This window comes from Halyomorpha halys, unplaced genomic scaffold (genome assembly GCF_000696795.3).
Source record: "Halyomorpha halys isolate HHAL.00 unplaced genomic scaffold, Hhal_1.1 Scaffold343.1, whole genome shotgun sequence".
NCBI classification, from domain to species: Eukaryota; Metazoa; Arthropoda; class Insecta; order Hemiptera; family Pentatomidae; genus Halyomorpha; species Halyomorpha halys.
In genome coordinates, this window is record NW_027109758.1 from 1,076,723 (window position 1) to 1,093,663 (window position 16,941).

Genomic DNA, 16,941 nt, shown 5'->3' on the forward strand with positions numbered 1-16,941 from the left:
TATATATACATATATCTACATATAACCTAACTAAAGCAATCATTACCTATATCAGCTAGTCGACTTGCAGCATCATCAACAGTAGGTTTGGGTACAGATGGTGTAAGGTCGAGAAGTGATGATGCATCATTACAACTATTAGAACTAGATCCTTTCATAATATTGTTGTATTTTGTAAACACTTCCCCGAGCTCTTCATTAGCTGCTATTACACTTTCTAATCACAAAAAAATAATAAACAAATTTAAATGCTGATAAGTGTATATATTATGAATGAATACATAAATTGTAATATAAAATATATTATTAAAACATCAATTACATAAACTAACTTATATTAAACTATAAATTAATATAAGACAACAATAGTTGAAAAGTATACTAACGACAAAAAGCTGGATCTGAAGATGAACCAGCAAGCCTATATAATACTGGGCTCAAACCAAGGCAAGCCGAATGTAACTCTTTAATCAGATCTAAATCCTCTTTGCTACCAGTAGCAGGATCCCAATTTTCCAACATTTCGCGAAGAAGGCGGCAATTGTTGACCGCTGTTTCTAGTTCAGCAGCATGACGCCATTTTTCTTCTACCCTTCTCTCATCCTATAATAAAAAAAAACCTGGGAATAGCTTAATTGATAAAGGGCTATCTGATAGTATTAATGATTTCACTTGAAACATTATTACACATTGCATGTTTTAACATGACTTTTGAGATCAATTTTCAAAAACCTAACCCATCATTAAGGTAAATACTAATCAATCATTTTCCTTAACCTACCTTTAAATTACTACAGTATTTAATTAAATTCACAATTATTTACTTCCTTCCAAGTTCTCAAAGAATAAAAGTGTTCTCTGGATCATTATAGATTCAATTTTAAGAAAACCGTTTCATTTTTATACAGTATGATGTCTTATCTATCTTCAACTCTATACTAAAGATTTTACTTCATAATTAATTATCTATTCTTTCCACCTTAACTTGACATTATGCTCACAATTGTTACAGCAGATTTTACCACATAATTATAAGCTAGATTTAACATCTTAGTTAAACAATATCAGCTTGTCCTTCCTCATAAACCTTTTACTTTCTAATATTTAGCACTTAGAAACAGTATTCGTCTCTGTTGGTTCATAATTCACACAAGATAAGCCCATTACACCCTTCATGCATAGGAAGGAATGTACTTACTGTAGACAATGCCCAAAAATCTACAAACTGAAAACCTCTGAGTTGATTTATAAATGTATACCTTTTTCTTGTTCTCTAGACATTTATCTGACAACCGACCTACAATAACCAAATCTCGCGAAATGGTTGGTGTATACAGTGGTTCTAAACTGATAGTCCACAGCCTACCAAGAATAACCAAGTCTCACAAAATGGTCTGAGTATATCAGTGGTTTTCAGCCTGTGGTCTGTGGTCCAATTCTTTCAATTTTTTTCTAAGGAAGAATCCCCGTTATTCCAAATTGGGAGTAGGAGTAGGCCTCACATGGTTCAATTTCCAGCTTAGTGGTACACAGATTTCTATGAGTTGGGAATTACTGATGTATGTGAACAGCCTTGCTATAAACCGAAAGTTGTACAAAACTGAAATTATGTATTTGCGGAAAGTATATGCATGAGATATTACAGCAAATTTTTTACTAAAATCAACTGAATGGAATTACCACTTTACATCATTGATTTTATTATTATTTTTTTACCATTTCCTCAACAATGTTGAACAACTCATCATATAAATACACAATTAGGTGGTCTTTAATATCAGGTAGGTTTTACTCTGATTGAAACAGTATAAATGAGCTTAAATGTCCAATTTTTAAAAAACCTTCCTCTAAAATACATTCAATTTTGTTTATTTGAAATAATTAACCACTACTCATTTTTTTAGAAATCAAAAATACGTAAATATAAACTATGAAAGAGTTTGATAATTTACAAGAAAGGGAAATAAATCTTGTATTTCCATGATTGTTATAACAAAAGTTATAACTTTGTGATTATAGTCATAACCATTTATATATGAAAATACGGCAATAGTAATTTTTAACTCAATTTATAAATGGAAATATAGTAAGAGAAAATATAGCCATTTGAAAGCTAAACAAGTTGCTATTAGAAACAAGCAAGGATTCATTTTTACTTAAAATAGAGAAAGTGGAAGTACCACATTTCTTTTTAACTATCAATTATTTACATAATAAACAATAATTACATAACAATCAAGAAAAAAATACATTTCATCCTAAGATGGTAATATTTCAGTAAACATTGATACTAATGTTGAAAAGATGATATTTTCTCCATTTTTAAAAGTTATAACAATTGAGACATCATCAAACCGATAAGTAATAAAATATATGCTCAGTGAAAAAAATGTTAACTTAAAAAATAAAGAGTCACACCTCCTTGACCATTGACTTGATGAGCCTATTTGCAGCTTGGAGATCATCTGGATTTTTACTTTGCAGTAACTTTTGGAGTAGCTGAGATTTCTCTTCATCCTGCAAAATTGAAGGCTGTTCTTTGTAGGGCTTCTCTTGAATCAGCAGAGATGGTTCTTCCTAAAAAAAAAAAAAAACCTTTAATAGAAAGTAGGCCTAAACAAATGCAAATAACCATAAATCAAAAGAAAAGTAATAATTACAAATCCATTATAATTACTTTATAATAAGTATTTAGATATGGGTAAAGAATTTTGTAAAGTAAAAAAACAAAAACAAAGTGAATGCAAAATATGACATTCAAGGTTGATTTTTCGATTTGATTTTTTTAAAAAAATTATTTTTTAATTTAGAGGGACTCACCCACGTCATGTGTCTATAATTTAACTCTTACAGATTCTTAAGTATTTTATTTTACAAATTTCTTATAATGAATTTTTTTTTGTAACTAATATATTTTAATATAGCCTAGGTCACTGAAAAAAAAGATACAAAAGCTTTATAAAAATTTGTTGTCTTCATTTTCATAGATAATGTACTAGCACTTAGAGGAGAAATAATTCCATTTCAAAACTTTTTTTTAGATTTTCAAAACTGACAAGAAATCTAAGATTATTTCATAAAATCCTCAAATGTCAACTTAATTAAAATGGTCTTGAAGGTTATTAAAACTGCCTATTAGGTAGCAGATAAAAAAATAATTTTAAATATACAATGATTTTATGAAAAACAAAACTTTGAATAATTTAACTACTAAAATAGGGCCCTTCAAGTGATTTAAACAAAGACAAATTTAACTTGCATTTGAAGAAAACTTTGTTTAGTTTCAATGCTGCAATTATAAATTCCTTAATTTGAACAAGTTTTTTCTTATCACTATCTACTAAATAAAAACCATAAAAAAATTAAAATTTACTCCTTCCCTGATTGAAATTGAACTATTGTCGACACAAACTCTTCCGTGGCATCTGAGATCTAATAAGAAATTCCTTAAATTTCAGACTGACAATAAGTAGTAAAAAAATTACATTCTGTATTTGAGTGTGCAATTGTAGCATGTAAAGAGTGAGTAAAATTTATATTTATTACTTCTACTACCTTAAATAAAGTAACTAGGAATATACATACTTTAACAACTCCTTGTTTTTTGAGCATATCATAGGCTTCTTTGATTTTAACCTCTCTAGGATATTGAACTGTCCATGTATACATTAATTCTAACACTCTACGTCGAACTAATTCTGGTGTATGAGCTCCCATAAATTTTGGGGAAACCAATTTAATGAGCTCATTTAAGAATCTAAACTTTCCAACTTCAGAATGAAATACACTTCCACAACGCTTCATACATGTTTCTAACACCTGAAAGTATTTTACAATTTTATAGCATGACAATGAAAACAATTATAAAATACTAACACAAAGGAAACAACTCAAAACATACTAGTAGAGCTTGTAAAGCTTCCCATTCTTGCAGACTGTGAACTTTAGCAGTAATAAATTTTGCAGCGATTTGAGCACATTCTGGTTCTTTATTTATAAGTCCACAAAAAGCATCAATTGCTGCATTATCAGGACCTTGATTAGTAGCATTAGTAGCTCTTTCTAGAAATTCCAATTAAAATAATGTTTAACTAGAGTTTGATATTATATTATTAACAATATCAAAGCTCATTTATATTATAGAAAAATTTAAATTTGAAAATATTACGTATCAGGGCTTCCAGACTCGTAGTTATAATATCCATCTGTATTGCAGCTCTAACATTTAATAAATTTATAAAACATGGCTAGTTACATTTAACATTTTAAGATATCACAGACTAATAGTCACTTGAAAGCTTGAAAGATGTCAGAATGAAATACGAAGGTTCTTCACTGGTTAACCAACTTGCGGTGTTGCGGCATTTTATTTCTCAGGATTGTTTTGTCGCACGCCCACTTATCCAACTATTCATGTTTTTTTCTTTAATTTAAAAACACAGAAAATTAATTCTTTTTACTTCATTAAATCTTAATAATACCCCTTTTCTCATCTAAATACTAACAAATGACAATTCAAAATCAATTAAAATAGATCAACATACAATTTTTACGCCATATCCGCACATCTTCAGTTAATATGTTGCTTCGTTCGTCCTTAATAAGTATCTAATTAATTTGAATATTTCCAACCTTTTTAATACACGTATTTTGAAGAGTATTTTTAATTTTTCATTCATCCATACTCATTTTATTCACTTCTTTAATGCTGATTACATGATAATAAACAAACGAATTGAGTGTAAATATCCTTTTGGTACAATGTAATATTATTATTTAAATACAAACATTAATGAATAGAATCTAGACAGCCTGTAGGTATACCATCTTTTAATCTTAACATCATTTACTTTTGATTCTCCATTTCCACTTATGACCAAAAAAAATAAAGAATTATACTTATTGGTTAGAAAAAAAAAATAGACTTTTGGTCCCGCAATTTTTCTCAAGAAAATAATCTTTATAGTGATGATTTTCATTTATACGACGACTTTGTGCTACTAATCTTAAGTATGTTCTTTATTATTTGTTTTTTTTTATTCTTCCTCACTACTGGAGGTAGGAGAGCTTTGTACGGATGCAGGAATTTAAAAATAAAATATGTCCTCAAAATTACAAGTGTTTACTCGCATTTTAAGTTTCATCAAGGATATTAATAAATAAAGTAGTTAAAAAGTTGAGGATAAGGGAAAATGAATTTAGTATTAGTCATCAGATTCCGTCAACCACTTTCGTTTAAGCATGCTTAAATTTATTTTCTCGATTCATCTATATTTCGTAAACAGCTCTTCCGATTTACTCTTATTTGAAATAAACTTTGGGAATAGTGCATTATAAAGTTTATCTAATTTCATCAACTTCCTTCGCTTACGCATTCACAAATGTATTTTCCTATAAACCTCTATTTCGAAAACGGCTTATACAATTTAGCTCAAAGTTGGTAATTGTTGCGCAGACATGAGGTTTGTTCCAACGATGATCTTGAACTTGGTAGCACCTAGTTTAGGATTAATGTACTTGAACGATACCTAATTCAGAACAAAAAATAGTCGATGACATTGTTGTCATTATTACCATGGAATCCTCGCCCCGCGAACGTCTGGGAAAGAGCAATAGAGAACCTAGGTCTTATGATGTCTTTAAGATTAATGATATGACTGAAAAAGAGGGGCTAGTAGTTTTGACAGCTTAGGACTTCTGCTTTTCTTGATCGTCCCTGGAATCACATTAGCCAATGGAATTTATTGAATTAAATAGGTAATTAAAATCCAAAGCTCTCTTAATTGTTCAAAATATGTTAGGTAGGTCTTTTTTTAAAAAAAAAAAAAAAAATCAATCTTATAAAATATACATGATTATTATATGCAACTAAGAAAATTAGACAATATCTTCCATACCCTCTGTCAGGCCCCTGCTTTTACCAACCAGGGGAGGGGGGAGAAGGGAGGCTTATCACCCTAAGCCCTGCAATTTCATATTACCCAGGGCCCTGCAAATTCTAGATCTGCTACAAATGAGATGAGACTAATTTTTGAATTAATAGAGGATATAAATTCATTCTTATATTTGATCAGATGATTGTATGGTGTTTCAATTTTAATTAAATTACTGCTTTAAGAAACATTTTTGGCTAAATTAAATAAATTAAATTGTATTAACGATACGAATGAACACGGAGAATAAACCAAAATTGGTAAATATGAGAACAGTGAGTTGTATAAGAATAAATACTGAGATTGAAAGAGTACTCCTTAACATTGGTTAAAAGAAATTGTTACTTTATGTTTTAGTAATTAGTAAGAAATTTAGTATTTTCATTTATGTATTTAGATTATTAAATTAGAACTTTCCATTAAGTGATGTAAGTATATAATATGGTGCAGTTTTAACATATTCTCACAGCCTTGTGAAGTGGTGATAATGAAAATAATTTATTCAATATTTCACTATACCATAAATCATAAATTATTCAGTCGATCTCCTTCTAGATAAATTGTAGTTTTTTACTTTGGTTGAATGGATTATAAAATGATAAAAATCTAAATTATGGCAGAATGAATGAATCAGATTTTTTTAACATTCGATGAACTATTCATTCAGTTGAAAAACTAAGGAATATTTATAGCATGGATTCATAAAACATACTATGCATTGATAACACTTGATGGCTTAAGTTAGTGCCTTTCTCAATGCATTTATTGCCAGGTTAGACCCATATAAAAACTTGGCAAGTTTTACAAGCAATACTCTCTTGCTCTTTCAAAATTAAAAAAATATATTTATACAATATAACATATTATAAATTAGTTTCTTTTTTTATGTATTCTTTAATTCATATTTTTTTATATAACTAGGCACCAATGTTTTTTTCAAGTAACCGATCTATGTATTTGTCCCATATGTCAGTACTTCTTTTCTTGCCATAAAGTTTATTCTTTGAAATAATTAAAGTACTATTTTCATGGTGAACTGTTATATATATTATCTAAAACCTTTTTTTACAAATATATATAATATAATTTTGTAAAAATAATTAATTTTTTTAAATATTAAGAATTACATTATTTAAGAAAATGGCTTTATGATTTTAACACCAAAAATCAGATTCAACCATTCTAGGACTTATGTCTAACATATTTAAATTATAATACTTCATTTTAATATTTTTTTAACACTTTTTTTTTCAACACAGGGCTGAAGTCATCTGCAGAGGCTTGCAACATCTTTGGAATTCAGAACCAGTTTCAGAAAGAAAAGATGCTGCTAAATTAGAGACTTTCTTACTATGCTTATGATCTTTCAATCAGACGGCATCAAATTAGCTGAAGTACTTACATGGCCTTTCAGCAACAAATAATGTTACATATATAACATTTAGGGAATTAATGTTGATGAATATTGGCATAGGAAAAATGTTTTTTTGATTAAGCAAAATAATTCTTATTATGAATGGAATATGGTCCGGGTGCGGTCAAAAAAACTCAAATAGTATACCCATTTACTATTTGAGTTTTTTTGACCGCATCCAGACCATATTTCATTCATTAATACACACGGTCAATAAACATTCTTCCAATTCTTAATTATGGTTGAGCCAGCCCAAAATCCATCTGTAATTGCAAAGTCTATGCTTATTTTTAATATGAATAGTGTTCATTGCATATAGTATATTTATCCATGCAGTAATTAATTTTAAAAGGTTAACAGTGACTGCATCCTCTTCCAAATTATCATTTTGCTTGCGTTTATTCTTTAATATACCTATATGATTGTAAATATTTTAATATTTAAAACTACATATTTTTTTAAACATTCATTCAAAAAGTCAACTAATAATTTTAAATGTAACTCAAGTTTATAAATTTATTGGTCAATTCATTGGCATTATTTTCAAATTAAATTATAATATTACCACATCCAATCCCCATCACTACTACATTAGGACTTCTAACCATCGTATATACAATCCCCCAATTTCCAATACTAACTTTCGACTCACATTTAGAATATTTTTTATCTGAGAATTTTTTTAAAAGTAGTTTTCAAATAATAGATAACTGAAGATTAGTATGGAGTAACTTCAGTGAACTGCTTATGGAATAGAAGCTATGTGCAAGTACAGTAATATTATACTGCTTTCTTTCAGAAACCATGAAAAAATGTACATAGCTTTAAACTTACATCATTTAAAAACATACTTAAATATTTTTAGCAGTTACTTAAAATAGTTCTAATTAAATATATATATATATATATTTTACAGTCTATTCATTTATTCTTTTTGATATAGTTTCATTAATATTTAGTTGAATTAATGTCTTAAATATAAGAAAATGGGTGTAGCCATATCATATTGTTTTCAGCCTATTTCAGAAAACAGGAATATCATCATTATGTTCTGTAAATGTCTGTAATTTCAACAGAGTTTGTCCTAATATTGCTTTTAAGGAGTGAGAGAATGATCTCTTTAAATATTTATTAAAAAAAAAAAAAAGTTTTGGAATAGCACAATGTTTTTCACTTTCCCAACCATATGTAACAGTTTGCTATCATATAATTCTACTTATTGGTAGATGTAAAAAATATAACTATTTAGGAATATCTGATACAATACCAAAAATTTCATTTAAAAATGCTACTTAAAATATTCTATGATACTAAGAAATAAAGAGATTGAATTGATACTCTTCCAACCTTGAAGACTCAATTAATCATGGCATTAAAATATAAATACAGTGGTTATTATCAACCTAAAATAATAAGCATATTTCCACATCATTAAGTGCTCAGCTAAGAAATACTGGGTAAGAATGAAATTAAGCTTCTTAAGGAAAAAAAGAGGGGTAAGAATTTCTTTAATGTAAATAACATTCTTTGTGATCATAAAAAAATATGTTTGTTTCAAAAAGAGCACTTAGTCTATCAGTTACAGAATATAAAAGAAACAATACTCAATATTATTTACAGTTTATTATTATATACATTAATGAGTGAGGAAAATAGTTTTGTAATCAATGCATGGTTTTAGAAACACAACATACTTCACTAAAAAGAAGTTATATAAAGATCTTATTAAAACAATCCAAACTATATGATCTGCATCCCATTTAAATTTTATAGTGTTCAATACAACTGAAGGACAATTATATAGACATAAATAATATATCAGATTTTCATTTTTCAAAAAATTTAATATCAATGTTGTTAATAACACTATAAATTGTCTCATACTTAAATGTGTTATTTTGTAAAATAAATATTGTACACTAGGATGAAATTAATAATCAGCTTACAAAAAGATTTAATATTTTTATATAACTGACAATTTTAATGATCATATAAAAATATCTATTCAATAAATCCTAACAAGAGAAAATAAAAATGTACATATTAATTTATTTATTGCTAGTCAGATGAAGGCTTCCTCAAAACAATTAATCAGTCTGCAATAAGACATACATAAAAAAAATCTTTGGAGAGCAAAATTATTTGAAGAAATGTAATAGTTACGTTAATATAAATACAATAATAATAATTTAAAATAACACCAGCTTCAAGCTGCAATTTCTTGTCAATCACTTTATAATTAAAAAATACTACATACAACTTCAAACTTTATGGCATCCAATATATTTTAACTTTTGTTTCAAAACTGATGTAATATTATTAATTGAGCCTGAATAACTTAAATTGAAATTATCATTAGCAAGTTGACTCATCTTTTTTAAAGAGGAGACTTCTTTTTCATCATCTATATTGTACAACACTGTCATCTCGCCTATTTTCATATTTTTTTCTTTCCAATTTTTTTCTTCAGTCCTAAGAACCAATTCTAGATTCTTTGTAAAGGAAGAAATAGCATTTATGAATTTTAGGACCACATCTGCCCGCCAATCATAATCATTGGGAAAATCTAACAATTTCTGCACTGTTTCTTTCTTCTTTTTATTTTTTTTTGTCAACCATTGTTTATATTTTTTAAGAATAGATTCACATACCCCAGCGATGATGCATGAAAATGATATTAATTCAACAAAAAGGGCACACATTTGAATAACTAAGTTTTTGGATGCTGTATTATCACACTTCACTAATTCATTAGAAATAATGCTAAAAAATTCTTTAAAAAATAGTTGAGTTGCATCTAAGTGACTATGTGCTTTTTCTTTATCACTGTGCTCCCCAGGCAATAAACTTAAAATAAATTTTAATTCATTTAATATTGGATCAAAATAATTACACTGTACAATCATTAAAAGTCTGGAATCAGGTGGACCAGCAATGTAACGGCTAGAAATGTGATTCGGAACATTGGTTTGTAATGTCCTTAAGTTATTTTCAAGTTCTAATGTTAATTTATGCAATGAAGATTTTAGCATAAAGTAGTTGGATGATATGTTACTTCCTTCACTATCATAACCATTATCAGTGTCTTGGAACGTTTCTGATTCACATGACCCTAGTTGTAAACATGCAGCGCATAATTGCAATAATAAACTTCTCAGTCTAAGAAACACAATCTCTTGTAGATAGGTAATCTGTATTGCAGTCGAGTTACATAATCTACGAGAATCGGCTTCTATATCCCACAGAACAGAAAAATCACGGTTATCTTGAAGAAGGCTCCATTCAATTTTGTCAATTGGAGTCATTTCTCGAACTATCTGTATTGTTGCTGAATGTGACTGAGCTAAGAAAATATCTAATAACATTCTCTCGAGTGTTGCTTGCCTATAATGAGTCGAATAGTTTAATTTTTCTCGGATATGAATGAATTCAGGAATTTTTGTTAAAGCATCATATTTATATGCGAAAGTAATATGGTCTGCGCTTTCTTTGAAGTTGTTCGTAAAAAATTTTAATGTGCAATAAAGGACTGTTTTAGCATGAGTATACTCAGCATTAGCCAAGAGAGGAAATACATGTAAATAACCAAGGGTGTCAAGCTGCATATGTTTTAAATCTAATGATATATAAGCATTATGAGCCCCTTTGCTTCCTCCAAGTAAATGGTAAAACTTAACTAATAATATTTTAAACTGACTATTAGAAGGGCTGTGGTAGAGTGCATAGTGTGACAGAACAATGGCTTCAAATAAATAGTTACTCTGTTCCGTATCAACCCACAATTCATATAATGCATGAATAGCAAGTAACAAGTATCGATCATTAGATCTAGTTTCGGTTGAAGGTAAATCAGAATTGAACTGAAGGCAATGAATGAAATGTTTTAGCATTTTATTAACAAACCTTAATTTTTCTTCAGCCATGAAGTTTTCTCTAATGCCAAAAACTCTACTCATTTCAAAATTAAGAATGCATAGATTCATTTGCCCTCTGGTTTGAGGTAATTCATCATGCTTCTTCAATAAAGCTAATTTACTGAGGGGCGGCAAAAATTTTAAAAATGGGGGAAGATACAAGTATGGTCTTAGATCGTGCAGACAAGATTCTTTTGTTCCAAATTCTTTTATAAAATCCAACATGCATTCAACAATATCATCACTAATTTTATCCCCCAACTGTTCACTGTCAACCATTCTGGAATAAAATTCTAGTTGTGCTAAGTATGGACCACGTTTCCTTATTTTTGATGATAAGTTTTCTTTCATCAACTGACAAAGAAATTCTTTTGCTTTGTAGAATGAAGAGTTTTCATCATCTAAATTAATATCTTGACCTTTCCCCAAGTGGAACACAGTGTCTAAATAAAGAAGAATGTAATTCCATGCATCTATGTCATCCATAAGAACAGACTTTAGTAGTTCATTAGCTTCTGCCCATTCTTCCATCTTAATTAACAAATCAATCCTTTTATTAATTGTGGTGGTTATTTCTAATTTATTTCCTAACTCTCCATTAATAACATCTAAAGCTTCTTTAAGTCTCCCTTGCATTTCTAAAATTATAACATATATTAAAACTTCTTGATCGCTTTCCATCTTCTTTTCTGTTACATGTTTTTCAACCATTTTTTCTGCCAACCTTAAAACAACACTTTTAGAATTATCAGCTACTGAAGCTTTATTATATTGGCCACTAGATGGTGAAGTTACAAAGTAAGGCATTAAGTCTGACAACTTATCTGTTGTTTGAATAAGTATACTAATTATAATCCAAAAATAATAGAGATTTTTCTGCTTGACCTTATATAACATCATTGCCGTAGTTTGTTGTTTCTTGAAATCTCCAACACGGACATAAGAAAGAAAAAGATTTGTCAAAATTTCTTCATTTCCTGGGTCCTTCTGGTTAGCTGATTCATAAACTTGGCAAATCAAATCAGGTTTGTGAACTTCCCTATAACAAACAGTCATCAACTGTAGTGTTGTCTCTTCAGTAGGACATTTTTTCCGGATATCTTCTAACTGTTCCATACTTTCATTTTCTTTCCCCAACCTCAGTAAGGCCAAACACTTTAGAACTTTAGCACATAGTAAAGTAGGCTGTTTTTTCAGTACCTTTTCAGCTTCTTGTAAAGCTTTCTTATTATTGCCACTGTCCAACCAATCATAGATTGGTCTCAACCTTCTCTCGGCCATTGGATATACTGAAAGCCTTGAACTCATTTTTGTTAAAATGACATAACTCACTACTTATTCCAATAAAAGATCTAAAAGACAATTCACTGTTCAAAATGCAGCAAAGAGCAAAACAAACAATTATATTATAATCACTGCAATTTTACCGGTACTTGGTTCAAACGGAACGTTGTCTTAAAAACTAAAACCTGGCTTAAATAATGGTTAATTCATCAATAAAAATGTCTTTTAAGTAACGGCATCTTTCATGTCTCTAAATTTTGACATTCACTCAGACATTTTATTTCCCCACTTAAAACATAACCTGCCCGACATTTTCACTTACACATGCTGCTTCTGGGTGAATGATGAAGTTAACAAGACACTTGGTATAAATTAAGAACAAACACTATAATTGGTAAATGTCAATTATTTTTAAATAAGAATGTCCTTACCCGTAATATTGCTATAAGGTTCTAAATACACTGAAAACTTTACATAACATTTGAAATGTATAAACAATGTAATGTTTATTTTTCGAAATGACAGAACATTCAATTCTAATATCCAATACATTAATTTATTTCATCGTATATATTTGTTAAATATTGCTGATAATAATTTATTAACTTAAAAGTAATGCGTAAATGAAAAATAATATATTGGGATAAAAAGATAGAAAATTATTGAGGTGAAAAAAACAAAACATTTTTATTAGTTTTTGTATATTTTCATAAAATAAGTATTTTACAATTTTATCATTGGCACTTCCTTCTTTAAATAACGTCTTTTTGGTGAAAACAGTTATTTATAAAGGGTTGAGAAAGAGTATTGTAAATAATAATGCATAAGAAAAACAACACGGAAATTCCATCGTGAGCTTTTAGGCAATGTATTTGTTAAAAATTGCTATAGTTTAATGATTCATATTATTCACTTTGGGTCTAACATTTGCAGCATAATTTTTCGTTTTTCATCATAGAAACCTTTTAAACTAAAACATGATTTTCAGGGGAAGGAGAGTGACCACCCATAGCCCTGAGCCATAGAACAATTAAACAAGTGACATTTACATTACACACTAATTTCTGGTTTTAGGTGGCCTTCGGATCTTCCTTCCTCGTGGAGTGTACCATGCCTCTCTGACCCCTTTCCCAATCAAGGATGGCCAAACAATATCGTAGCGTCCTCGGGCCCACAAGGTTTAATTCCACTGCTGATGAGTACGCCGTATGTACACCTAATAAATTGAGAAATATTGTATTTCAAAATTTTATAATTATTCTCACCAAATTTATGGAGGAGGAGGGAGAAAGCTGTTTTCTCTATAATATATATCAGGAGAAGGGCTGCTTTGAATAGTCTCTTTCCTAGGAACGCTGATGGTTCCGGGCAGAGGCTGGCACAAATTATTAGGGAATGCAGTAGAAACTGCCAACAGATAAACATGTGTGGTCTTCGTGTTTTAATTAATTAAAGAATTTCCGCAAATTCTAATTTTAAGATTGTATAGACATTATGTGTCTTTAAATCAAATGCCGTCTTTTCAGCAAAAGCTAGAATATATGCACAAATGTGCAAGATAATCTGAGATGGATTTCACGGAACTCTTTTTGGGAACAACTGGTAGAGACTTTATGCTCTGTTCAAAGCTGAAGAAATGAGCTAATTAAAATTGTCCAACAACAATATGTTTTTCATGTTTGTGTCGCCAAAAAGAAGACAGTTTTCACTAGTTCAGGATTTCATAGATCTTGATATGAATGTAGCCTTTTATCATGTCATAGTATTTCTGGAGGAAATACTTTAATTTTTAAATGCTATAATACCACTGCTTTGGACTAATACTGGCTGTAGCAACAAAAGTTTTTATTTCATTTTGTGATTGACTTATTCCGCTATGTATATGTGCCCCGTCGAAGTGACTAAAGAGTCCTCAGAATAAAGCACGACAAGAAAATGAATAATAATGATTACAAATTAAGCTAAGAAAATCATATTAAAAACAAAATATAAACTAGACACAAGCATCTATTTCTGTAGAACAAAACAACATTAATGGAATCACTTTTACAAAATTCATAAAATAAAATAATGTCGAAGATAAAAAAAATCGTAATCTAAACATTTTAAAACAATAAAAACTGGTTTATGAATAATATTTGACAAAAAGAGACGTTGGAAGAGCAGATTGCAACTCGGACCATGCCATGATCCGAATAATATTCGACCAAAGGCTTAAGAGGGTACTCAAAATTGAGATAGCATATAAAAGGACAAGGTATGAAATCAATAGATTAAAAAAACCTGAAATACAATCAACCTTCAACTTTGAACTTTAAAACAGATTTGAATCCCTTGAGCAAGAGAGACTTTGCATCAATAAACACTGGGAGTTATGGAAAGAGGTAGCTCAAAAAGTAATTTGCACTTAGGAAAAAGGAAAATTTAAGAAATGGTTTACAGACGAATGCCAAAAGATGGTGGTTGAAAGAAGGAAAAGAAAAGTGTTACATTTTGGCAAAAAAGACACGGTATACCAGGACAGTTACGAGGCAGCACATAAAGCTGCTAATAAAATATCATGATAAGAAAAAAAAGATTTCTTAAAACAGAGATTCATAGATATTAATAAAAAAAAATGGCAAGCCGGAAACACTTGTGAATTCTTTTACGCTGACATTAGAAAGGAACGAGCCAGATTCATAGCCAGAAACGCTCAGAAGAAAGATAAAAATGGAAAAATGACGGCAGTCAAAGATGTGTTGGGAATATGGAAGGATTATTTCGAACAACTCAGCGCAAACTGTCGACTGAATGAAAATGTGGATCTGGACCATACTGAGAAACTAGAACAGAATAAAGTAGACGAACTCGATCTACTTGATGTGTAGGTAGCAATCAATAAATTAAAACGACGAAAAACTACAGAAATCGACGGCCTCGCTAGAGTTGTTTAAGGAAGATGGACCTAGTATACTCAACCTAGTATACTCCCCGACAACATTATAGGCCACCCTATATTATGTTAGTTTTTGCCATTATATAATGTAATACTTAAACCAAAACAAATAAATTCTGTTCTGATCCCACAGACTTTTGGAAGAGCATGTCTGTAATGAGTTCTGATCCTTCTTGCCTAAGGATTAGCTAAAATGTAAATATTTACGTGCGACAAAAGTATAAGCCAGTCTCTTAGTTCTTATCTAAATCTAACTGTAGGAACAGTGTTAGTGGCCATTACATTCAATAATTCAATCAGCGAGTCTAATTAAATTTGATTAAGTAATGCCTAGAGGAAAAGTGTTGTCTGACAATGAAAAGGACGTGATTCAAACACTGCACGATAAAAATTGCCCCCTCTTTCAAAAGCACACAAAGCCAACAGAAAGAAGTTTGCTTCGGAACCCATCACATGGGGAAAGAGATGGAAGAAAGTTATTTTCAGAGATGAAAATCGGATTAATCTGGATGGCCCTGATGGATATCGATATTATTTTCATGATTTGCGAAAAGAAAAAATACTTTGAAGCAAGCGTCAAATGGGAGGAGGATGTATTATGGTCTGGGCTGGGATAGGACACTATGGAAAGACAGAATTAGTATTTTGTTCAGCTACATTGAATGCGAAAAAGTATGTATACATCGTCCCGTAGTAAGTACCAGATCAAGAGGAAGACCTAATGGATAGACAGGGTCAAAAAATACGTTTATTACACGGATCACGCATTAACACATTCGGTTTACTTGTTCGTCTCGGTTTTGACCGAGGTTTTCCTTCGGTATGGCTAGACGACGAGAAGAACATGATATTCATTCGCCTCGCCATTCGTGCAAATCTATGAATGCTTTATTAGTTAAGTAGTTGCGCAAGAGTGGTGCTTACCTACTTTGGTAGTATATCAGGTTTTCACGTTTTCCCATGAAAATGAAATTCGTACTGCTAAAACAGTGGAAACAGGCCCTTAGAGATTTTGTGATCTGCTAATATTTAGATAAAGTACAAAATCAATCTGAACGTCCAGCTTTGATTTTACTGCCATTCCGACTGACCGTGCCGAGGCCCCTCTACATGAAGGAACCTTTCTATAAATATTCATGAGCTTGTGCTTATATAAACTTACTAATTAGAGTTAAACGGAGCCTAGAGATAACTACCGTGCTTACTTTAGTCCCTGTCTGAATATGGAAAAACACTGCATTTAATCCCTTTTATGTGGTTTAGTATAATACTTGAAGGTTCACACTCCCAGGTTATCTCATTCCTGGATAATTCGGTGGAATTTTAATAGCTATTTATCTTTCTAAATTTAATAATTTGGTTTGATATCTTCAATTAGTACTTGTAATTAAGTTTTAATGGGATTTCAGATAATATTTAAAATCTAATTATTAATAAGTTGTTAGATATATGTTTTAT

The 16,941-nt window shown here is 30.0% G+C and overlaps 2 protein-coding genes across 2 annotated transcripts in view; both read right to left on the bottom strand.

Moving 5' to 3' along the window:
- Gga (ADP-ribosylation factor-binding protein Gga) overlaps positions 1-4,683 on the bottom strand; it is a 10,229-nt gene extending 5,546 nt beyond the window's left edge. Inside the window, exons 1-7 of the mRNA XM_014421856.3 lie at positions 4,545-4,683; positions 4,169-4,423; positions 3,902-4,062; positions 3,586-3,819; positions 2,419-2,577; positions 387-603; positions 47-217 (exon numbers count right to left, since the gene is read on the bottom strand). Coding sequence (XP_014277342.1) covers positions 47-217; positions 387-603; positions 2,419-2,577; positions 3,586-3,819; positions 3,902-4,062; positions 4,169-4,205 — 979 coding nt within the window. The 5' untranslated portion in view covers positions 4,206-4,423; positions 4,545-4,683. The remainder of the gene's footprint in view (positions 1-46; positions 218-386; positions 604-2,418; positions 2,578-3,585; positions 3,820-3,901; positions 4,063-4,168; positions 4,424-4,544) is intronic.
- A 3,798-nt stretch (positions 4,684-8,481) lies between these two features.
- psidin (phagocyte signaling impaired) lies at positions 8,482-13,008 on the bottom strand. The gene has a single exon (XM_014421852.3). It carries the CDS (start codon positions 12,567-12,569, stop codon positions 9,609-9,611), a length of 2,961 nt encoding a protein of 986 aa, XP_014277338.1. The 5' UTR covers positions 12,570-13,008; the 3' UTR covers positions 8,482-9,608.
- Positions 13,009-16,941: the final 3,933 nt, after the last annotated feature.

What these genes read in the sequence shown, in the direction of transcription:
- psidin (XM_014421852.3), bottom strand. Translation starts at nt 12,569, where the DNA reads ATGAGTTCAAGGCTTTCAGTATATCCAATGGCCGAGAGAAGGTTGAGA.